The 24,680-nt window shown below is 33.1% G+C and overlaps 1 protein-coding gene and 1 long non-coding RNA gene across 2 annotated transcripts; both read right to left on the bottom strand.

Moving 5' to 3' along the window:
• Window positions 1-17,053: 17,053 nt before the first annotated feature.
• On the bottom strand, window positions 17,054-19,622 carry LOC126722933 (cytochrome P450 714C2-like). Its single transcript, XM_050426096.1, has 5 exons — window positions 19,289-19,622; window positions 18,939-19,165; window positions 18,451-18,698; window positions 17,999-18,353; window positions 17,054-17,768 (listed from the first exon to the last, which is right to left on the bottom strand). The coding sequence occupies exons 1-5, from the start codon at window positions 19,578-19,580 to the stop codon at window positions 17,343-17,345; spliced, it is 1,548 nt and encodes a 515-aa protein (XP_050282053.1). The 5' UTR covers window positions 19,581-19,622; the 3' UTR covers window positions 17,054-17,342.
• Window positions 19,623-21,972: 2,350 nt separating this feature from the next.
• LOC126724481 (uncharacterized) lies at window positions 21,973-23,110 on the bottom strand. Its single transcript, XR_007655001.1, has 2 exons — window positions 22,876-23,110; window positions 21,973-22,321 (listed from the first exon to the last, which is right to left on the bottom strand). It is a non-coding gene; the product is annotated as an uncharacterized LOC126724481 (long non-coding RNA).
• Window positions 23,111-24,680: the final 1,570 nt, after the last annotated feature.

Genomic DNA, 24,680 nt, shown 5'->3' with positions numbered 1-24,680 from the left:
TAATCACTCATCCGAAACAAAGCTTTCAATCTTGGTTGGTATCCACATGCATGATCAGGTAGACACATACACATACTTGAATGTTGATGATGTGATGTTCATCATGCTTACATGTTGTTTGTTCAAGGTTGATGTTATGATAACATGCTTGTCTTCTCACATGCTCTTCTTTCTTTCTTCTGGTTGCTTCACATGACATGTAGACTGCTCCTTAGGCTGTTGACATGAATGCACACCTGCTTGAGCCTCTTAGATAGCTCTCACCCAATCAAGTTAAGTAACAATATATAAAGGCCAGCTACGGCTACGCAAGCTTTGGATGCCTAACCTCTTCCTATCATGTACCCTAACTCAAGACCTAGTTTGATAGGTAAACCTTCATAGAGTCATTTTTTGGTTCCTAGACCTATAACCAAGTGGCGACTCCCCTGTCTCTTTTTCAGAGGCTCTACATACTCCCAAACTCACACTGACTTTAAGTCTAAAACCGCTTTAGGAAAATTGAATGCCAAGTATCTTGCTTTCTCGCATAGTTTTAAAAATCGGACCAGACCGGCCGGTTCAACCGGGAGCTGGACACTAATCTGGTCCGGTTATCATTAAAAACCGAAAAAAGCTTAAAAACCAAAAAATAGTGAAAACCGGCCGGTTGAACCGAAAAACCGGGAACCGGCGCGGTTAAATCGGTTCTTGAATCTGAAGAAGAATAAGAAGAAAAACTGGAATAAAATAGAACAAACTTCTTAGATTTGCCCTATAGTAAAATTGGGGAAAATTTGTGGTGAAAATAAAATAAAAGAATACTTCTATTGGATGATATGTATAAGAAATCTGTGCTTTGAGCTTTGACTGGAATAAAATGTAAAGAAAGACCATCAAAAACTTATCTTGAGAAAGAGAAAGACTTGAGATTTGAGAGGGAGCAGCTGAGATGAAGTTTGCTGGCTACTGCATTATCGAAAAAGTGTGGAAAGAAAACTAAGAAGGAGTAAAATTTAAAAAGGAGTTTGATTCTGATTTGGGGTCTTGAGGTTGAGGGTAGGTGGTAATGTGTGGTTATAGATTTAAGGGAAATAAAATAAAGAAGAAAAAACAAAAAAGAAAAGAAGAGTGGACGTGTGTGAGTAAGTGTGTCTGACAATTGGTATGCTATGAAAGTAACGTAATGAATGACTTGTCTAGTCATTCTAAACTTTTGAACTTTGGTTTTCGGTTTTTTTTTTTTTTTTTTTTTAATAAATAGTTAAAAGTTGAAAGTTAAATATCAAACTATTATTTATATAATTTAGTAAAAAAAAATTATTATTTATAATATATATATATATATATATATATGGAACTAAAATAGCAAATTATACTTTTTCAACAATTATTAATTAGGAAAAAAATGAAGAATAAAGAAAATTTTTTATTTTTTAAAATATTTTCTTAATATAATTTATGAAAAATAAAAATTCACATAAAATTTATTTAAATATTTTAAATTAAATTATTTATGACATCATCGGTTCGACCATCGGTTCAACCCCGGTCGGACCATAAAACCGGTAATTAGTCTCTTTACCGGTTCTTTGATCGTACCGGTTTTTAAAACCATGCTTTCTCGAGAAGGAATTTACATGGGACAAATCATAAAGGTGGTACGACACACACAACTCACAAACATGCATATGCACAATAAGATGAACATTATGAACTTGTTGAATATGTGATATGAATGTGAATATGAGATAATGAGCATGTTAATGATCTTGCTTGTTGCCATAAATGTATACACTTGTTGCCCTGATAGATATGATGTGATGTATGAATTGATGATATGATGTGATGTATACTAGGTTAAGATATCATGGTGGGTGCAATAAGATTAGAACTATGTGTGTATGCCTGACTAGAGTAACCTATTAGAGGATTCCTTAATAAAACTAGGACATGGAACACAATAAGTGGAGGCCGGCCTATGGGTCAAGCAGAGTTGGGTTCCTAACATTTTCTCATCCTTATTCCTTAACTCCAAACTTAGAATATGGAAATACAGGATTCTCTGCAAGGGGCCCAATTGGTTCCTGGACCTAACCAGGGGATGACTCTTAAACTCTCTATCTTTGGTCCACTTAGCTAAGGTGTACCCCCTAGAGAAGTGCAAAGAGCACACGATTGAGTGAAGACGCAAACCTGGGGCCAATCTGACAAAGGGGGTGACATGGTGGTGTGCTCACAATGACCATGATTTCTCCTATTTCCCCATGGGGAGAAGGATTAGGAGTCTTCAATTGTTGTAAGAATTGTTGCATGAGCTCTTAATTTTGTCACGTTAGTTCTTGAACACTCACCGTCAAAGCTTGTATCTGTTGTTCCATAGGATTGGGAGGTATTTGGGGTCAATTGGGATCCATTAGTGTGGATGAGTAACCTTTTGTCGTAGGAAGAGCTTAATAGCTAACGCTCCCCACCGACGGCTCCATCTAAAGAAACCAAATTCTTCAGTTGATTACTCGTCCACCTAAATATCACCAAAGCCTTCTCTAATTGGTTTGCAATAAGAAAATGATTAGATTAAAAAGACATTGGTGTGGTGCCGTTGCCATCAAGGTTCGAATAACAAAAACCCCAATTCGACACTAGGGTAAGGATCAGTGGCAGTTCTAGGAATTGTTTTTCTTCAGGGGGTCATTAAGAAACTTAAATTGAAAAAAAAAATAGTAAAAAAAAAAACTTGAACATATCGAGTTATCGACACCAAAATAAAAATAAAAGCACTCTTAAATACATGAAATTTTACAATTTTCTTCTATGGGTTTTTATATTTTGAAGTCATTATATGATAGTTGATTATTAGTTGTCATTATCTATTGTCAATGTGGGTAGGTATGACCATTTTACTTTGTTAAATTTGTATAACATTTTTATTTTCATGTAGTTGTCATTATTTTTATAAAAATATTTTAAACTAAATAACAAAACTTAACTCACTTGTATTGTATTAATTATTGACTCACGCAACCACGCTCATCCATTCATAAATAATACACTAACTATCTACTTAAAATCAAATGCTTGAATCTCTCTCAAGAATCTCGTATCATCTCTCTTCTCTATCTGATTGTCTTGATATCTCCACTCTAAGAATGAAAATTGAGTATTTGTGAATTGTGAGTTTCTCTCTCTTTATTAAAATTTATATTTTATATGTGTGTGAACGTGTGTTTGATATGTGTGTGAATATGTGCATGTATAGTATAATGTGTTGAAACTTTAATAACCCTATAAACACCCACTTTTGTAACTCCCATTTAAACTCACTTCCATTGCATTGCACGTCATCACCATCTCATATCTCTAAAGGTAGGACTGTAACTTTTACAATTTGATCTCCAAATACATTTCATGAAAGGAATCTTGAGGTTATAATGATCAAAATGATAGTTCTTGAGCATTAATCATATCATCGAATTAAAAGATATCAAGAATACAAGTTTTAACGATAAAATGCACTTACATTAGTAAATGAATTTGGTCCCAACCATACGTGTTTGTGATCTCTTAATTTTAATTGGTCTATTTTTAATCAAAATTGAATTTAATGACATGTCATAATGCTATTGGTTAAGGATAGGGTTTATGGTAAGATTGCATACATCTAATTTAATTCAAAGTCATAACATTTATTAATTCCTGACAAAATAGACAGAAATTGATTAATTAAAAAATTACTTAATTAATTGGACTTTTTTTGGAATCAATTTGCTAACCTTGACCACCAAGGAAATCAGAAAAAGAAGTCAAAATTTAGAAGAAATCAGATCCTAATTGAAAACGGAAACAGACAAAACTAAAAAAGAAAAGATCAAGAGGATCCAGGACCAAGTGCTAATCGGTACTTGGGTCAAATCTCCTAGATTTTCTTCCCTTTTCATTTTGGCTTGCTCCCCACTCAATTTGACCATGATTCCTACATTTTTTTCTTAAAAAAACCTAATTTTCCTAAGTCCCAAATTGCCTAGAAACTCATCCCTAGCTCCCCCACATCTATTATAAATACCTACCTCCACCATTAATTCAAAAACATATAAAGTATCTCAGAAACTTCTGAATTTCTCAAAGCTTCCTAGCAAACTGAGATATATCTCTCTCTCTCTCTAGAGCTAGTAGTAAGAAGGTGTCTTTGGTGTCTTGGACCTCCTGGTCTTAGGCTATCAACTTCCTACTCACAAGTCCCCCCTAGAGGAGCTTTCTAGCTTGGAGTACTCAGGAGTAGTGCTAGTACATGCAAGTAAGGTTTCTGTTAATTTTTAGACCCCTGAACGAACAATGTTTAACCTGATTTTATGGCCAAGTTAATAATTAAGTTAATTATGCAAGCGTTAGGTCAATTATGCAAGTCAATTATACAGTCAAGAATATTAATTCATAGTAAACTTAACTATGATTATCAAACCTAATTCTGAAACCCTCAAACTTCTTTGATATGGATTTGCTCCAACATGAACCTCAAGTTCCGATTTTGCTCTTCTCTGAAACTTGGGCTGCAACTTTATTCCATCGATACTTATGGAATAAGAATGATCTCTGGTAGATGCTTGAAAGAGTAAGAGACACAAAACCTCTTAGATTTCAAAAGAGTAGCTCTCCAAGACTTGAAAAATGTGCTGTAGGGTTTTCCTTATATTCTAAGTAAATCTGGACTGAAACCCTAAACATTTAATGGGCCGTTGGCTTTATTTAAATTCTGCAAAATTGCATCTCGATTGGTCGAAGCTTTCTCTCAATTGATCGAGCTAGTCAACTTTTGAATTCCTAAACCTGTAGCTTGTATGTTCTTGAATTTTGACTTGCAGTACTTTGAGCAACGTCTAATATGACTCATAGACACAAAGATCTATACCTAGACAAGTTTATGTACACGGTTTGCCAACTAACAAATCATTTAGAACCTAATAGTTTCTAAACCTCTTCCTTTTATTTTATGCCCTAGCTTTTAGATTCAAGCATGTTAGTTTCTAGATTTTTCACATCTTCTTGTTTGTTAGCATGTTAGATCTAGGTTGTTCTTAACCTTGCATGAATTAGGGTTTTTCAATTTCAATAACATGTTCACATGCTTTTAGATTAGGGTTTATCACATTATACACATATTCACCATGTCTTTCAATACCAAATCTATGCATGCCTAGAATAGGGTTTCATCATGCAGTGGTGACTCTAGGAATGTTTTTTAGGGTAATCACTAACACAATTTAAATTATTCAAAATCTAATAAAGTAATAGCTTGACTACATCAACGTCACAAAAAAAAAAAGGCGTAAATACATGAAGTATTACAATATCTTTTTACTAACAAAGAGAAAAAGAAAAAAAAAGTGATTGATAATAGATAAAGTAAGAACTGATAATGCTGAGATGAGAGTAATAAATTAAGTGAGAGAGTCTAAAATGATAATAGAGAGCAAAATTGTTGCGATTGTAAAGCCAAAAGGAGTATAACTTTCGTCACCATTAAGGAGAACTCACAACCACAATATTTTTCTTAGTACCATATTTTAAGGAAAAATGAAATTAGGAATTGTTTTTATTAAATAGGTTGAACGAGTTACAAATTTGAATAATTAGCAATTTTTAACTTTTTGTTTTATAATAGACTTTTTGTTGAATAATTTGTTCACTTGTTGTTTGGTTCATATTTGTTGTTATTTGGGATAATATTTATTGCTATTATTTAAGATTTTTTTTTAAAAAAAATGATCAAGAATTATCTTTGGGGGGCAGAATTAATTTTGGAATAATGATACGTCTACAAAAGTTTTACAATAAGTCTTGTGCAAAAAGCTATTATTGGTAGGTAAAAAATAATATCAATATTGGGCCCAAATTAGAATCATTAACATATTACCACATTGGATTTGTTATGAAATTATTGTGAAAAATATTGTGAATATAGCATTATTCTTATTATTGTTGAACCCAGATTTTTGTAATTCTCAAGTCAAGGTGTTCAACATTTTTATTAGGGTGGTCACAATAGGTTAGTTTAGCATATAAGTTTTTTTGGCAAGTGTATATATACATTTTTTTTTGCAAGTCAATGTGCTCCTTTGACCACTTTGGCATGCATGTGGAGCCGCCACTTTCATCATGCTCTTGCTTGTTTCAATATCTTTGCAATCACATGTTTTGGATGATATTAGCTCTTGAATGATGTGATATGATCATTGGCCACCACAGTCTAGAAGATTGGTTTCATCAGGATGTGATTTGGATGATATAAACTCTTGAATGATGTGATACAATCGTTGGCCGCCACATTCTAGAAGATTGGTTTCGTCAGGCAAGTTAGGTGCCTAAATACCTTCCCAATCCTATAACCTAGCCTTCGAACTTAGATCAATAGTTAGTAGATTAGGCTTTTCTTTATAATCTTCTTTTTCTAGGAAACAAAAATATTTTTGTTTCAGATGGTATCTAAGACCAAAGGGATGTAGTTTTTGGTTATTATCAAAGAGATGTACAATTTCAATTCATCAATGAGAATGATGAACTTTTTAATTTTTGGTTTTCTTATTTTTCTAATTAAATAAGTGGCGATTCCATTGTAAAACTCTTAACCTAGGAGGGATAATAACATTAGTAGGACCTCCACTATCTCTTGAGAGGCACTAAATCGTCTGAGCTAATGACCAAAACCCTATTTTGGAGCAGGGGGTGTGATCTCAGGTAACCTTTTGTTATAAAGTTAGTGATTCAAGAAAAAAAAAATTGTATAGTTAGTTTGTGATTAGGGTGTTCAAAATTTAAGTCAAGACGTATAAAAATAATTTTATTGGTAAATTAAACTAGTAAAAAATATTATATTATATAATTTTTTTTTCAAAGTAAAATGCATCTAGCACCGCCCCAAGGCTTGGCATCGACTAATGGACCCAAAAGACAAATTGCACACACCATTTTTTAAGTCGGTAACAAACTTATTTACATGGGCTCCTGTGCTTTTTGTTTTCAAATGATGAAAATAGTTTTTTTTTTTTTTAATAAATTAATCCAGTTTTCAATTCTTCCTACTTTTTTATTTTAATCCTCACTTCAGCATTTTCTTAATCAAACATACTACTGGACTAGGCCGGTTTCCATCTCAAATATTCATTCTTCTATTTTGCAGGCTTTGAATAGGGATGGAAATTATGGAATTTGGCTCAATTCTTTTATTTCTCCATTTTTTCAGGTTGAGCAATAAGTATTAATTCAGCAAAAAAAAAAATAAAAAATAAATAAATAAAATAAAACATACTGACGTAGATTTAGTGCCTAGATTTGAACTTCTTATACTTTTTATTGAATAAGCATTATTGAAATGTGCACACGAATGGGGTGGCCTTTTTTTGAAAAAAAAGCCTTCATAATCATATGTAGAAAATAATGATAAGCAACCTTCTGTCACCGGAGTAAAAGCGGGAAAAAAAAATTGTGCTGTTTAAATTAAGGAGGTCGTTTCAGTGGTTAAAATTTTAAAATATATAGTAATGTTTAATTTATTGAATAAGATTGTAGCCTAATTTTGTAACTATACTTTGTCCTTACCTTAATAGAAAATAAATAAATAATAAGCAGCAACCTTGAACCTTCTAGCTACTTTAAAATAATAATAATCTATATATATATATATATATAGCCTTTAACTTTTGGTTGACCTCTCCACAATTTTCCATATCAGCATTTTTTATTTATATTTTTAAATTTAATTTAATTCAATTTAATTCTTTCGATTTTGTAGTACCAAATTGCAGAAAATTTATTAAATTTCTTTTTAAAAAAAAAAAAATTTTAGTTGTTTGGTGCCATACAACCACTATATGTAAAGGAGACCTAAATTAACTATGACTTAGAACTTTCTTTGTTTCTTCCTTCTAGATATATTTTTCCTATTCGTTTTGCACTTCCTCTTCCTATATAATAAGTGCCCCCAAGTTTATATTCATCACAGTCGATTCCTTGTGCTTTGCGTTATTCGAAGCCTCCTAGGACCATTCTAAGGAAATACTATCCCTCTCATCTTTCTTTAGATACAAGGAAGAGAGAGAGAAAAAAAAAAAAAATCATCTACAGAATTTATTTACAGAATTTGTCTCTCTTTATATCAACCTTCAATTTCTAAGGAGATCATAAACTTGAATTCTTGGGTTGAGGTAGCCCCTGCTCCATTATTTACCCTCAGAAAAAGCCTTCCAATTTACCAAAGCTTGAGCCTATTGTTGAAGAGGGTGCCGAGGAATACGATGATGATTCATAATCTGGAATGTTTTCTTTTCATCTTCTTCTGTCTTGGATACTTGAAGAGCTGCTTGCATTTCAAAGGCTACCTGAATTCAGATTTATGTTGAGCTGAAGTTTACATTATTATTTATACAAAAAGGAGAGGAACCATTTTAATGCTTCAGACTATAGGTGGCTCTGATCTGGAGCCCATAGCTGTTGTGGTAGGATCAATTCAGGAACATATTATTGTAAACAACAATTTGCATCAGAACGATGCTTCTATTCTGTCCAATCAAGTGTAACCAAAGTCATATCTCTTTTGCTCACCATTACCAGCAATCCCTCTTGTGTTCAATTGTAAGCAGGGGCGGAGCCACATAGTGGCTTGGGGGGGCCGTGGCCCTTGCAAAAAAAAAAAAATTTCCCATTAGACTATGAAGAAAAAATAAATGGACCCCCCCAACATAAGAGCGCCGCCCCCCCCTACCCATTTCTCACCCATTCTCCCAGCCCTCAATCAAAAATTAGGAACACCCTCAAATTATTAAAAAAAAAAAAAATTATCTGTTCTACTTTCAAGCAAAAAAAAAAAAAAAACCCAAAAAAAATTTGAACTAAAATCCGAAAAACAAAAAAAAAATTGTAACAGAGCCAAGCCCATGGTGAGCCCAATAGATTACAGAGGTAGCTCGCTCACGGCAAGCCCACGGATTCTCAACCAAAAAAAAAAAAAATCAATACAGAGAATCAGAAATGAAACTCATCACGTCGCTGGCAGAGAAATCAAACCCCAATACTGTCTATACAGAGCAAAAGCAAAACAAACTCCAGCAAACCAAACACAGAGGTGTTTATCTAAAAAAAAAAAATCCCCAATACACAAACCAAAACCAAACCCCAGCAAACCAAACCCAGTAACCCACGGTCACGTCGCTGCAGCTCGCTCGTCATCGTCGTCGTCGCTCGCCCCTCATCGCAGATCGCAAATCTTAGATCGGAGATCGCAGATCGCTCTGCCTCTGCTCCTGTGCTCAGTGCTCCCTCCAGCCCTCGCTCAAGGTATTTCTCTCTTTTTCTCTCTCAGTCTCTCTCTCTTTATCTCACTGAAATGAAAAAATGAAATGAAATTTTCGCAGATCGTAGATCAGTCATCGGAGATCGCAGATCGCTCTGCCTCTGCTCCGGTGCAGCGGTGCTCGTTGCTCCCTCCAGCAGTCCGGCCCTCCCTCAAGGTTTTTCTCTCTGACTCTCTCTCAATCTCTCTCTTTATCTCACTGAATGAAAAAATGAAATGAAATTTATGAACAAGTCTCTCTCTTTATTCTTTAATAGCCTATCTGATCTCAGTAAGTCTCTCTCTCTTTTGAACTGTGAGTCTCTTATTGGCTGGCTTTTGCTTTTTTCCTATTTTTGTCTTTTTAAATTTGGCTTTATCTTATCCCTTTTTGTTGGTCAGTGTGTTGGTGTTGGTGAAATATTGATTGTCATTTAGTGTAACGTGTGCTGTGATTTGTGATTGGCATTGCGAAATTTTCTGATTGCAGCTGGCTATTGTGATTGGGGCGCATGTTGTGCTTGTCTGTTGTCTGTTGAGTGGGGTGGGGAGGGGGTAGATGGGCTTATGGGGCCAGGTAAACAATAATTAAAGCAATGTAATGTGCAGCACATTACACTGCTTTAATTATTGTGCTGCACATGGAATGTATAATGTTCGGCTCTTTTAATGTAATATGTACAAGGGGCTAAACAGTATAACAAATTAAAGTAGTATAATTAATGACAAATAAATTAAAGCAATATAGTTTATTGTTACGCTAAACAACAATAATTAAAGCTATATAATTAAATTAACCAATACATTATAAAAGACAAATTAATTAAATTATTTTTGTTTTTGTTTGAGGGGTTATTATTAATTAAAGTTGTATTAGAAATGGGTTGACTGTTTAAATTATAGTGGAAAATTTTTTTTTTCTTGAGTATGAATAATATTCATATAACTAAGTAAAAATTTCTAATTAAAATTTTATTTTTTAAAATTCTTTTCAGGTTAATTTTTTAGTCATATTCTTAAAGCTAAAAGAATTATGAGCAAACGAAAAACAATTGATGCATTCTTTAAGAAAAAAAATGTTAGCAATTCAGAAATTAGGACACCTGTGGCTGTAAAAACAAATGTTAATACTTCAATGTCTAATGAACACCCCTCCAAATGTCCAAAACTTCAATTTGAAGAGATAGATCGTGATCCAGGATCACGTAAACAAATATGTGAATTTCCTATCAACAAACAAGATGAAATCCGACGAGCTTATCTCATAGAAGGTCCATATCAACCTAAAAATATAGACTATCCATACAATAATGATACTCATCGTCGTTGATTTCAACCTTCATGGTTTGATTCACATAAGGATTGGTTGGAATACTCACCTTCAATGGATGCGATATATTGTCTACCTTGCTACCTTTTTAGTAAGAAACCAATAGATCGTCCCAGATCAGATGCATTCATTTCAACAGGTTTTAATAATTGGAAAAAGGTGAAAGATGGAATGAATTGTCCTTTAATTCGTCATGTAGGGAAAGAACCAAACTCCCCACATAAAATTGCTGTGAAATGTTGCAAGGATTTAAAGAATTATTCACGACATATTGACAAGCTAATTGAGAAACAAACGTCAAAAGAATTAGAGAATAATCGGTTGCGGCTCAAAACCTCAATAGAGTGTGCTCGATGGCTAGCATTCCAAGTTTGTGCTTTTAGAGGTCATGATGAAAGCCTTGATTCAAAAAAAAGAGGTAATTTTATTGAATTGATAAAATTCACATCAACTTTCAATGACAAAGTAGCTACGCCCGGCCCCCCCAAGTATTTATTCCTGGCTACGCCCCTGATTGTTAGGCTATTTTCCATCCATGTCTTCTTGCCTAAAAACTTAATCAAGGGAATTTTTAGATAATCCTAACAAGCTATATAATAACTTCATTAATATAAATTTATCCCAAAAAACAGAATATATCTCCATTAATTTGATAATTTCTACATTGTTGACATTTAAAAAAAAAAAAATCTATCGTATTTCTTTATATCTATCAATCACGTTTTCTTTCTCTTCTTTTTTTCATTTTTTATATATTAATTTTGATTAGATATTATAATTTCAATAGGATTTAAACTCTATAATTATATCAAACGAGACTCAACAAATATATATCATTTTTAATTTCAATAGGATTTAAATTTTATATCAAATGGACTCTACCAACATATTCATCCTTTAAAAAAAAATTATATAGCCAAATTTGATTAGGAATCCATAACCCTATATTATATTATAAATAGTTTTTTTTTAGGGATTATTTGTTACAATTTCAACTCGGCTTTTCATTCCTATATCATATTTTAAATAGTTTTTTTTTTTTTTTTGAGATTATATTACAGTCTCTTGCATTGATTTTGGTTCTTGGAGTGCCTTCAAAACAAAAGGTATGTAAAGTTTTCTTATCAGGTTTAATGTTAACATATATGAGAAATATTTTGGTCAATTAGAAAAAGTTAAATGAAACATAAAAGGAAAAATAACTAAAGAATGCACAATTTGAATAAATAAATAAATATATAGTGACTGTATTAGATAGAGGCTTTTGGAGATTGTTGTTTTTATTTTTGGAATTCTTTACATTAATGTGTATGTATGTATTGGGTTTAATTGAATTGGAATTATATTTGAAACTTTGGTTTTGATTGAATAATGAAAATGGCAGAAGAAATATGTTCCAATATTTGGAGGCTTTTGTATATGTGTTGTTGTAGTTTAAACTTGGTATTTGAATTGTTAAATAGTTAATTCACAGTTTCATTGTTTATCTATTAATCATGAATAATAATATTGCTATTTGCAACCATCATGATATGGTATCAATGATGTGATCATTCCGAATGCTTTTCTTTAGAGTTTAGATATAGTCTATTTTATGATTAAAAAAATTTACAATAAAAAGACTTTTGAAATTACATTTTTTTTAAAAAAAAAATTATTGGATATGTTGGATCTTAAATGACTTCTATTAAACTCCATCCTTTATGGCATCATTAAAAAGAAAACTCATATAGATAGGTATTAGGATATTATTTAGAACTATCATAATGGATTAACGTACTACACATGGTACGGATCTAACTGTAACATCCTATGCTATAAAGTAAAAATTGGGCCTATGGTTATCTTCTCTTTGCAAAAAATCATTAAATTCTCATTAATTGTGATAGTTCACTTTTAGGTAAAATAGAAACTCTATTAACTAAGTTTTAAGAAGTTTAAAATTCTATTTCAAAAAATTTCCAAAACATTAAAAGAATAAAAGTTATACATTACATACAATCATTACTTCAGTTACCTTCTAAATGATGAAGGATATGAGAATACAATTTGTAGATCTACTATCAAGATAACATAGATTAGATTGGTGGTGGATAGTAAATTTAATTGCAGTTGAATATTGTGTGAAGTCATCAACATAGAATAGCCCATGCCGGGATGTGTTATGTAGAACCAATGATATGAAAGAAAAAGAATTTTTCTAAACCATTATATTGAACAAAAAAATTACTTATTTTCATTCATTTTCAAGTTATACATTTTTTTAAGTCAAGTCATAGACCTTTAAGCAAAATAAATACTTTTAATTTTTAACTTTTATGAAATGGGTAATTACACTAAACCCACCTATGGTTTGGGCGAAAATCACTTTGTCTACCCATGGTTTGAAAAGTATCACTTAACCCACCTCTGTTAAAATCAGGAGTAAATAGGTATTTTTGCTCAAATTTTATGTCTCTCTCCTCCCAAAACAAAAAATAGAGCAAAAATGCAAGAGAAACAAGATCAAAAAGTAGTATTTGTCTCTCTCTCCATTCACACAAATTTTGAACATGAAGAACATACCCAAAAAAATTAAACACAAATACATAGGTTCCACGAGGGCTTAGATAGAGCCTCAAACAATACACAACCTATGCTTTAAAAAATTAGAAAAATTCATTCATTCCGATATATACCTGCTCCCTAACATCATCACTAGAAGAACCCAGTAACTTAACAAAGATCGGAACTGCTCCATGGTTAATCACCACCTTCGCGTTCTCCGAAGTTGCTGATGCATTGTTTGTAAGTGCCCAAGCAACCTCAAACTACATAACAAACCCAGAAAATAATATATATAAAAATGAGCAAGCAAAAACAACAAAAGAAGATACACATCCTCCACACAAATTGCAAGAAAAAAAAAAAAAAAAAAAAAAAAAAAAAAGTATATTCACATCGTCGTAATCGACTCTCCTGAATCCATCAAGCGTCTCCACAATCGAATCTCCATGCTCGATGTGGTTATTGGCTTGAAAATCCCTCAAGGGGACCAAACGTTTGGGGTTCCAAATCAGAGAATGTTGGATGAGTCGGAGAATCTTATGGATTCGATTGAAGAAGTGTGGCTGAAGGGAAGGGATGGTCCTCTGAAATGGATAAGCTTGTGGAGGAGGTGGAATGCCGCCTTTGGAGTTTGTGATGGAGTTAGCCAAAGGGTTGAGGGAGGCAATGGGGCTTAGGCTTTTTATTTTTTTTTGGGTATGTTCTTCATTTTCAAAATTTGTGTGAATGGACAGAGAGACAAATACCACCTTTTGATCTTGTTTCTCTCACATTTTTTCACTATTTTTTTGTTTTGGGAGGAGAGAGACATAAAATTTGAGCAAAAATACCTATTTACCCATGATTTTAACAGAGGTGGGTTACAGAAAATAAACAAAACATACCACAGGTGGGTTAAGTGATACTTTTCAAACCACGGGTAGACAAAGTGATTTTCGCCCAAACCACAGGTGGGTTATGTTGAATTACCCCTTTATGAAATAATAAGCAATCTTGAACCCTCCACTTCAAAATTATATATGTGTGTGTGTGTGTGTGTGTGTGTGTGTGTGTGTGTGATAGAGAGAGAGAGAGACGTGTGGCGCAAAATATATAGGCAAAATTAAGAGAAAATCCAATTAGATTTCAAATTGGAATTCAATTATAGTATAATTTTGCACTACGTGTCACACACACATACACACATACACATATATGCAAAATTGAGAGAAAATCAAATTAGATTTCAAATTGGAATTCAATTAGAGTCTAATTTTGCGCCACGTGTCCCATCTAATCGAAATTTTTAAATTTTTGTACCAAGTTAGTTAATTCAATGTAAAAATTAGAATTTAATTAGAGTTTAATTTTGAACAAACCATAAAAAACCTAAGCTCTCTCTCTCTCTCTCTCTCTCTCTCTCTCTCACACACACACACAACCAATGCTTAGAGAAAATTGTTAGATTCAAAATTGAATTTTGCTTTTGTTAGCATTTCATACAAATTAAATTGTTTAGATTTTTGCTATTACTTTTTCTCTGAACTAATGAGCATATTTTTTTATTCTATTTCTATTTAGATATTTTGTATGCCAGGATCTTGAATGTAACACATTTTAATTGAGCTGAATGATCTCATGCACATATCTCCATACAATTTAAGAGATACTATTAGACCAATTTATTCTTTTATTTTGTGTTGTATTTAGTAGAATTTCACGGACAACAATTATGAATTGGTATTATATATGTAGTATTCAATAGTGAATTTCAAAATTATATACATAATAGTAGTGTAATGAGAAACTGGGCGTAACCAATATCATGAAAATTGCAAGAAAATACTATTTTAGTACCTCCAAATGTTCAGGTCGAACTAATATCCTATATGTTTTATAACCCAAGCCAACATTAATAGTACCACTACAATTCATTATTCCCATGCGTTAGCACGAGTTACATACTAGTAATAGTAATTAATAAGAAACCTTCAACTTCAAAGCAACATTTGCAAAGGTGACTCTCTTTTTATTAATGCATAAATCATTCTTTTATATTACCAAAATTTTGGGTCTTCTGCACTCCTGTTTACTAAGCTTTAATTGCTGCTTCTGGTCTGCACTATTAGCATTTAGTCTCTACTACCACCGTGCACCCTTGGCGTAATAGTTACTCTACGAGTATAAGTGCTTGTGGGGTGTGCGGGATAATGGCTGGGGTTCAAGTCTCCAAGAAAAGAGCTTCACACACATATACACTTAGATTAGGTTAGAGTAGAATTCTATTTGAGAGCAAAAAAAATTATTCAGTCTCTACTATGCTTGTTTTGGCTAGCTAGTTTCTTTAAGTAATTTCTCTTTAACCATAAAAAATAATCGATCAAATCAAATTTGACTAAAGTGAATGTGTTGTGTAATATAACTTATTTTCACTCTCATTAAAAGATTCATGGCTTTTGAGTAGAGTTTATAGTGTGTTTTTGTGTTATAACCACATCCCTTCTCCCTTGTGTGTGTTTCTCAACAATAAAAAAAAGTTAATAATCTTACATTGCTTAAAAGAGTGTATCATGTATAGTATAGTTTGTCTCATCCTTCTTAAATATTTCAAGGTTTTCTAATGGAGTATGTTGTGTGTTTTTGGATTAGAATCTTATCCCCTTTCTCTTATATGTGTGTGTTTGTTTCTCAAAAGAAAAAAAGGAAAAAAATGTACACGACAAAGATTAGGTATATTTTTTTTTTGTGGAATAAATTATATTTCCTAATTAAGAGTTGAATTTAATTTTACTAGAGAAAAATAATATTGTTTGTATCATGGACAGAACCGGAATTCAAGGTAGGGGATTGGAGTATAAGCAAAAAAATAAATAAAAAAAACTTCAAACCAAATTAAAGACTACACATCCAAAGTAAAAAAGAATGATTCCTATTATTTAACTGATATATATCACATGCAATCACAATAAAGAAGCCTAGTGATTTAGGGCTTACCACTAATATTATATTTTTACTTACTAATAACAATTCACCATATTAGTAATTTGTAAAATAATTTATACATTTAACATTTTTCTTTATGTATAATGTTCTCGTTGAGGCCACATTGTCATGGTTAAGAGAACTATTTCTACATAAAAGAGAACTGTTAATAACATATATGCCACCACCAAGTGCAAAATTTTCAAGGCTTTACATAATGTAAGCCTTTAAGTTCATTGAATTTGATAGTTTCCCAAAAGATTCTAAGTGCAATTAATTTCAGTACGTAGTAGCACGTACGTAACATGTATTAAAGAATCGATGTTTACAAAATCATCTAGCAGGCACTTTAAAAAATGATCTTTTAATAAAATAAATTTTAGAATAAATAATTTGATGCGGATCATTTTGAAAAATTGTTATGTAAAATAGAAAAAAAAAGTTTTTATGTTAAAATTAACAAAGATTTTTACACAAACTATGCAATATACATACACATAAAATCAACTTTTTTCACAAGTTATCCAAGTACAAATTATGATTATGTTGGGGGAATCACAATTTGACTCCTCACAACCACTCTAAAATATCGAATGACATAAAAGATTTGAATGTGTCTTCCTCATCACTAATTGGTTTTAAGGTGGAATGACACAGCTCATGGTTCAACAAATGGTATCAGAGCCAAGGTCATGGATTTGAGTCACGGGAGTGTCATTGTGAGGGAGAGATTGTTGGGAGGACCACAATTTGACTCCCTACAACCACTCTAAAAATAGGCCTGTGTGGCGCGATGTCAAATGCCATAAAAGATTTGAGTGTGTTTTCCTCATCATTAATTAGTTTTGAAGTGGAATGACACCGTTCATGGTCCGACAAATTGATATGTTGAAATCTTCTAAACATGATTGATATCCTTCTAAACATGCATGTCACTTATATCATATTTATTGTACATCAATTATTACATTTCACTTCAACTTAAGAAAAAGAAATGTGTCAGGCCAAGATACTAGATCGTAAGACTCGTGCCTAGAACAGCTGGTCATACATAATCCCTGCATGTACTTCCACATATGCATTGCCCTTGTCATAAACCAAGTTTCAACACAGATTATTAAGAACTGACCTAATTAATAACTTCATCATTAAATAAGAAAACATTCTGCAATACCAACTATAGTATGATAGTTGGCTCATAGCTCAGAGCTTCTTAATAAGAATATTGACACCATGTTCAGGCTCTAAAAGCAACTTCATTGCCGGGGAGTGCCTGTATATGGGTGACAAGGAAAAGGAGAAGTTGGACACAATCAAAGATATAAGAATTTTGAGCTCTGCCATGGCAAAGTGTTGCCCAGCACAGATGCGAGGTCCAACTCCAAATGGCATGTACACGTAAGGAAGCTTGCATGCACCACTGACACCATTGGCAAACCTTTCGGGGTTGAAGATGTTGGCATCGGGTCCCCAAAGATCAGGGTCTTGTTGTAAGGCTACTATCATGGTCCACACAATTACACCTTTAGGTACGTTTATGTCTCCAAATTTCATGTCTTCAAATGCCTCCCTTGTCACCACTGGCACTGGAGGGTAAAGTCGCAATGATTCGTAAATTACCATAGTCAACTGTCAAATTCATTAAACCAAGCAAAGATTGGTGAGTAGTTGACAAAATGTTGGGTGGATCTTAACATCTCCTAGTATTTCCTAACGGCGACATCTAAAGTTCATCCTACGACTCTATGTGTAAATATGTATACTTACCGTCTTGTAGTGTTCAACTAACGATGTGCAAAAAAAAAGTAGTGAAAATTGTGTCTTTTACATTACTCACAGAAATCAATATATATACTTACTGTCTTCATCTTGCGAACCATGTCAGCGTCAGGCATCTGATCAGCACAAATTTCAAGGACTTCAGTACGAACTCGTTGTTGCCACTCTGGATTTGAGGCCAACAGCATCAAGGTCCATGTTGCACACACTGCAGTTGTCTCATACGCAGCTTGGTATATGTTCTTGCAATTGTCAACAATGAAGCGACCAGTCTTATCTTGACCAAAATCAGTATTGTTTGCACCTTCAAGTACCACTTGCAGCAAATCATTCTGTGATGGTCCCTCCTTTCTTTCCTTCACTACCTGCATAATCAAAGAGTGGACCTCTTTTTCTAGCCTCCTTGTTTCTCTTTTGCTCTTTGTTGGAAGATGTCTGAAAATTGTGACACCCACAAACGAAGGTAATTATAATGATATAAAAAATGCTTTATGTAGGGACAAAAAAATAAATAAATAAATAAAAATCAAACCTTAGTACAGGAATGCCACTGGAAAAAACCTTTTTAGACAGGTGCTCTTGAAGTACATCAAGCTTTGAAAACATCTCTTCCCCTTTAGAGTAATCGCTGCCAAAACAAGCTCTTGAGATCACATCTCCAGAAAGGCTTCTCATATATTTATCAACGTGAACATCTGCAACTCCACCCTCACTCTCAATCAGATTAGTCCATGAGTTCACTAGTGTAATTGAGGACTCCACCATTATGCTCATCATACCCTACAAATTGCACCAGTATCCAGTCACTATATTTTTACTAATCAGAAGCTGGGAATAGAAGGACTATTATTAAGAAAATAGGTATGATCAAAACTTATATCTTGATTGAACATATGTCGTTAAAAGTTTGTGGGGGTTTGTTTAGAGAGATAATTGATAGAAAATCTTATCTTTTTTATTTTTGTGTTTGGAAAGGTTGATTCTCGTACTAAAAAGATATATATTTGATTTGAAGCATACCTTGACCTTTTCCATGTATAGTTCTGGAGCAAGGATTTTCCTTTGGTAAGCCCATGGTGCTCCATTTGAAGTCAGAATCCCTTGGCCAAATAGAGGACCTCGCTCTTTGTATTGATAGGAAGGCTTTCCAAAGTCTAAGGAAGTGCATATGCTTATTGCCCTTACCACATCAAGATGGTTCGTGTGCAATATTTGTATGTTGCCAAGTGAGAACATGAACGTAGAACCTGTCAGAATTAGAATAACAAAAGCAGTTAAAAAATAAATAAATGAAAAACCTTTCTGATAATTCAACTATATGAGAATTGAAACTTAAAAAATCATGTACTAAGATTGATGTTCTTAATTACCATATTGTTTTTTCCATAGGTCTAAGAAAGGAAAAATTGCAGAAGCGCAATTGTGGGTTAATGCTTGCTCTCCTGGTTGAGTTTTTGAGGCCGTGGATTTCATCTTCTTCATGTCATTGATGTTTCCGAGCAAAAACGAGGGTGGAGGGCCTCTGATCCCTTGCTTTCGCAGTTTTGATCTAAGCCTTTCTGGCTTCAATATTAGAGCATCACAAATCTGTATTAGCTTGCTAAAAAAGCCAAGCAGCGCAATTGTGACCATGACCTTGAGAAGAAGCAATGACAAGTCCATGGCTTTTACTCTCTCTGTCTGTGTTTGTGTTGATAATGGCTTGCTTTGCTCTTATTTATATAGAGAAATACATAAGACAGGAACATATAATTAGGTATGATTTTTCAAATAATGTACCTTATATTTCCTAGACTCTTGCATAGTTGGATTTAATTATTCTTAGAAAAAGATAACACCTTTTATGTAGCATTGATCAATCCAATCAAATTAGTAAATTTAATTAGAGATATTTTTAATTTTTTTGATACATCGATTTTTGGGGTAACGAGATTTGAACCTTAAATACCTCCATAGGAAATACTAGAAAGTGCTAACAAGTTGAGATACAAGGCTCTTGATATTTAATTAGGAACACAATTCCTAAAGAACTATATTATAAGTGCTCTATTAATAAAATCTTTTTTAAAGAAGAAAATACAATACAATTCCTAAGAACTGTATCTTGATCACAATTTTGTTAACAAGTGATCTAAAAGCACAAGTTAAAGATTAATAAATGCTCAATTATGAGTTGTAATGCATTTTTTTTAAAAGAAAATACTCTTGTTAATGATTCATTGACTTGCATGCACAAATTCATTATGGTTATGTGCGCTTTTTTGAGTATTTGTGTACAAATTAATTTTAGTTTTTGAAAAATATATTAAAAAAATGAATTTAATGCACCTTAACCCCTACACTTAGTACATTAGATAACAAAAATGGATCACAATATATAACACCTACAAGCTACAATAATGTACCTACTTTTTAACAATGTATATTACATTATTATTGTAACAACCATATATTTTTACACAACTTTTCATGGTTTGATTTGGGTGAATTTTGGGTTTAGTTAACTAAAATGTGGTATTTATTCTATTATACAAGCACTTATGTTAATGCTCTTACTGTTACTTTGAAATGAAGTTATTAGACATGGCAAAATAGGCAGGTCGGGTCGAGTCGGGTCAATCGGGTCGCGAGTCAAAACGGGTCATTTTTAAACAGGTCAATCAAGTCGCAGGTCGAGTCGGGTCGCGGGACGGGTCGAGTTGACCAGTATTTTTCAAACAAGTTTTTTTTTTTTTTTTTTGAAATAGATGCAATCTGTCAATTGTTTTTTGAGTTCCTTAACTGTGATTAGATTCTCACTAGTGATACTATTACCACTTACCAATTACTACTAAACACTTGATACCCAAATTTGGTGCAACTCTTGTTCCAACTTTCTAAAAGTTAATCTTGGTATAATCTTCGATCTGTTTAAAGTAGGAAGAGAAAATGAAGGTGGCAAGTAAAAAATGACAAATTATAATGGAGTACATAACATATTAAGTGAAGAAGAATAAGTAAATATTTTATAAGAATTACACCTCAATCTTGATCTACTCAACGTTGGTAGACGTGACAAAACGGGCGGGTCGGTTCGATTCGGGTCAGGTCGGGTTGCGGGCCAAAACGGGTCACAGGTCAAAACATGTCATTTTTAAACAAGTCAATCGGTTGTAGGTCCAATGGGTCGGGTTCGAAAATTCTGACCTGTTTTGCTATTTTATAAGGAAAGGAAGAGCCATACAAAAATTAGTTGTCAGAGTGCCTAGTGACTCACTAATGGGTTAGCCAACTAAAACCAGCTGCCAACCACCCTGCCATAACTAAAATTCAAATCTCCCGTATGTTGCTCACGTGTCATCTGGCAGTTTGGCAGTTTGTCCACTAAATTTGAATCACATCATTTTAGTAGGTAAACCTTAACTACTTTGTCACTTTTAGTCATTATGTCCGTTGCTATTTGAAATAAACACAACTTAAAATGGAATCGTTTTAAGAAAATTAATGGATTAAAATAGCAATACACGGGTAGACTTCTTTTCAAACAGCTTAATGCTATTTTTAAGCCAAACAACATTAAACAAAAAGACTAAAATTAAATAATAAGATTTGGCTTACCTCAAATACATTTTTAAATGGTCATCTAGTTATATTGATTTTCAGCATGTATCAACCCATAGTGTCCCACAGAAGAACAAAACATAAATCATAAGGGTACGTTTAGTTGGAAGAGTAAAAAAGTGAGAGGATGAAAAAGTAGAAAGATATAAAATATTTAGTTTTCCTCTTGTGTGTTTGGTTGGAGGGGTGAAAAAGTAAAATGATGAAAAACTCTTTTATTTGATTGAAGAGAAAAAAGAAAAGGATGAAAATGTAATTTATATAAATTAACTATTATACCATTATTACATAATATATAAAAAATAGATTTATTTATACTCATTAAATAATATAAAATTTACCGCATTATACGTATAAATTTATACTTATATTTTTATTATTATAATGTAAAAATTACAATAGTGTTCACATCAATTTAGTTGGGCAAAAGATTTTGTAAGCAGCAAAAACATGATCAGCAAATTTACATTACATTCAGCCCAAAAAAACGTGATCAGCAAATAATAGAGGCAAATGTTCAAAGGACTTCCATTTGTTCAAACGTGGTCAGCAAACTTTTGTGGGCAACAGTTTCTTCACCTGGGCAACATTCTTCACCTGGGCAAATAATACGTAGTCAGCAAATTTAAACTACATTCCGCCCAAAAAAACAAAACGTGATCAGCAAATTTACACTAACATTCAGCCCAAAAAAAAGGTGATCAGCAAATAATAGAGTCAAATGTTCAAAGGACTTCCATTTGTTCAAACGTGATCAGCAAACTTTTGTGGGCCACCTGGGCAAATAATCAAACGTTGCTGTGCTGATTAAACAAGGCAAAAAAAAAAAAAAAAAAAAAGTCAGGATAAGGATAAGGAAAAGAGAACCTGGGACTGGGACGTTGCTGCTGTGCTGTCCTTTTTCTTTGTAAGGACAAAAAAAGTGGGCTCTGAGAGAAGACTTTCTCCCATAGTGTCCCACAGAAGAACAAAACATAAATCATCAGAGGGGGCACGTAGCACCAAAATGTATCTTGTAAACTAAAGAGGGTTGGAGTGGGCTAAGGCCCTCCTGACTTTTTGAATTTTCCATTAGAACTTAGAAGTACTTAGAATTGGCCCAAAAAATAAAATAAAAAATAACTAAATTTTTTTTTAATGGCCCCCCTCAACTTTCAGAAATTTTCCCTCTTAAAATTAAAAATCACCCCCCCCCAAAAAAAAAAAAAAAAAAAAACCAAAATCTGGCCCATTATTGAGGCCGTTTGGAGAGAAGAAATAACAAATCCCATTTCTCCTTTAAAATATTTTTCCAAATTACAAAAAAAAAAATAATAATAATAATAAAGAAACAAAACAAATCTGTCTACTATCTTACAATTACGGTGCGTGTGCCCCCGATCGCAGTGCCAGTTGCCCTGCTGTGAGTCCGTCTCTCTGTGCTCGAGTCTAAGTCGACAACCTCCGGTATCAGACCATCTCTCTTTTCTCTTCCTCCATTGCTCTCACTACTGTATCTTTCTATTTTACTGCCTTTGTTGAGTTACTGACTTAAAGGCTAGAGTGCTGTACAACACTTTAAATTTGTGGCTGAGCTTTTTCTTTTGAGAAAAAAAAACACACCGTCCTAGACTCCCACGTGATCAAAAAGAGAAACAAATACGGTAGATTTGAAAGTTGTGACCTAAAGATAGACTGATGAGACAAAAGAATATTACTTTTTATTTGGTAATGTAATAATTTTTTATTGAAACAAAAGAATATTTCAATTTAAAAAAAAAGTATTAAAAATTAGACAAACCTAAAATGGTAAGATTGTTCATTGTTTAAGTTATTAACATACTAAAATGGTAATATTTAAATTTAATGGACTAAAATAACAATTCACCAAATTTATTGGGTGTAAATCAAATAATTCCTTTAGAAAAATAGTGTGATATGAATTATGAATTAAATCGGTAAACTAACTCCTTAAACAAAGTGGTATGATATGGTCTGCTTAAGTCAGGTCGTACCCATTTGGGGCCGAATTCAAGCATCCTTTGTGAAAAGATTATTCATATCACATGAAATAGGTCCATCACGACACGGCTTTTGAGGCTTGCAAGTGTTTAACCTCGGTTTTCTAACAAAACAAAGATCGAGAATAATGCACAACCATCCTTTTCTATTCCTAGTACCAAAGGTGAAAAATATTTTTCCTTATAAGGGCTAGGCTGAGTGTAATAAGGCGCTGTATGCAAGAAGAAACATCTTAGAGTATTCTCATCAACTCTCTCATAAAAAATGTAATTTTGACATATCAAAAACTTACTTTATCATTTTAGCATATTATTTTACAATATCTCATTTATCAGATGTTTTATCCTTCAATTCTATACATTAAAATAATATTTACCACACATTAAAATAATATAGTAACTACTCCCTATCATCCTCATTGTCAACAACAACAACAACAACAACAACAACGGCATAACCACCACTGCCACAACAACCACTACCGCAACAACACCGACAGCCACCGCCGCCGCCTCAAAAAAAAAAAAAAAAAAAAACACACACACACACACAACCAGAGAGATCGGCACAAACCCACATCTACCAAATTAAACAAACCACATCCCAAATCCACCAAATCAATTATAAAATTAATTACAATTTACGCTAGAATCATAAATTGAATCGGCATAAACCCTTTTTTTTTTCTCTCCTCCTTCAGTGTTTGTTACCTTTCAAGAGCGACAATCAAATCAGGAAGTTTTCACTTCTGGCCACCATGTCCTTCACACTGGAGTTCCTCTTTGTCGCAAAGTGGGTCAGTGATTAGTAGCGAGCCTGGACGGTCTCTCTCTCTCAACGTAGTGAGATTAGCGTGGCGAGACGACGATGAAAATGCCAAACAGAGAGAGAGAGAGAGAGAGAGAGAGAGAGAGAGAGATGGGTTGCAGACGGAGAGAGACAAATGATGGAGGAGAGAGAAAAAACGAATTAAATAAGCCAAACAGTGTTTGACATTGATGTCTGTACTGTCTCATATTTGAGACGGTATTGTAGATATGTATCAAATTTTTTGAGATTTGGAACAGCTGATGAGGGTCCGTCTTTGCGTTTTGTGTGCCAATGTGCCAAATATTTGACATTTGGCACATTTGAAAGAGCTGATAAGAATGCTCTTAGATG

The sequence above is a fragment of the Quercus robur genome, chromosome 4 (assembly GCF_932294415.1).
Source record: "Quercus robur chromosome 4, dhQueRobu3.1, whole genome shotgun sequence".
NCBI lineage: Eukaryota > Viridiplantae > Streptophyta > Magnoliopsida > Fagales > Fagaceae > Quercus > Quercus robur.
This window is presented reverse-complemented; position numbering and strand designations above follow the sequence as displayed.

Coding starts and splice junctions, on each gene's coding strand:
- LOC126722933 (XM_050426096.1), bottom strand. CDS start 19,580: ATGGACTTGTCATTGCTTCTTCTCAAGGTCATGGTCACAATTGCGCTG. Junction 18,699..18,938: donor TATACATGGAAAAGGTCAAG/GTATGCTTCAAA, acceptor TGCAATTTGTAG/GGTATGATGAGCATAATGGT. Junction 18,354..18,450: donor AGTGGCATTCCTGTACTAAG/GTTTGATTTTTA, acceptor CACAATTTTCAG/ACATCTTCCAACAAAGAGCA.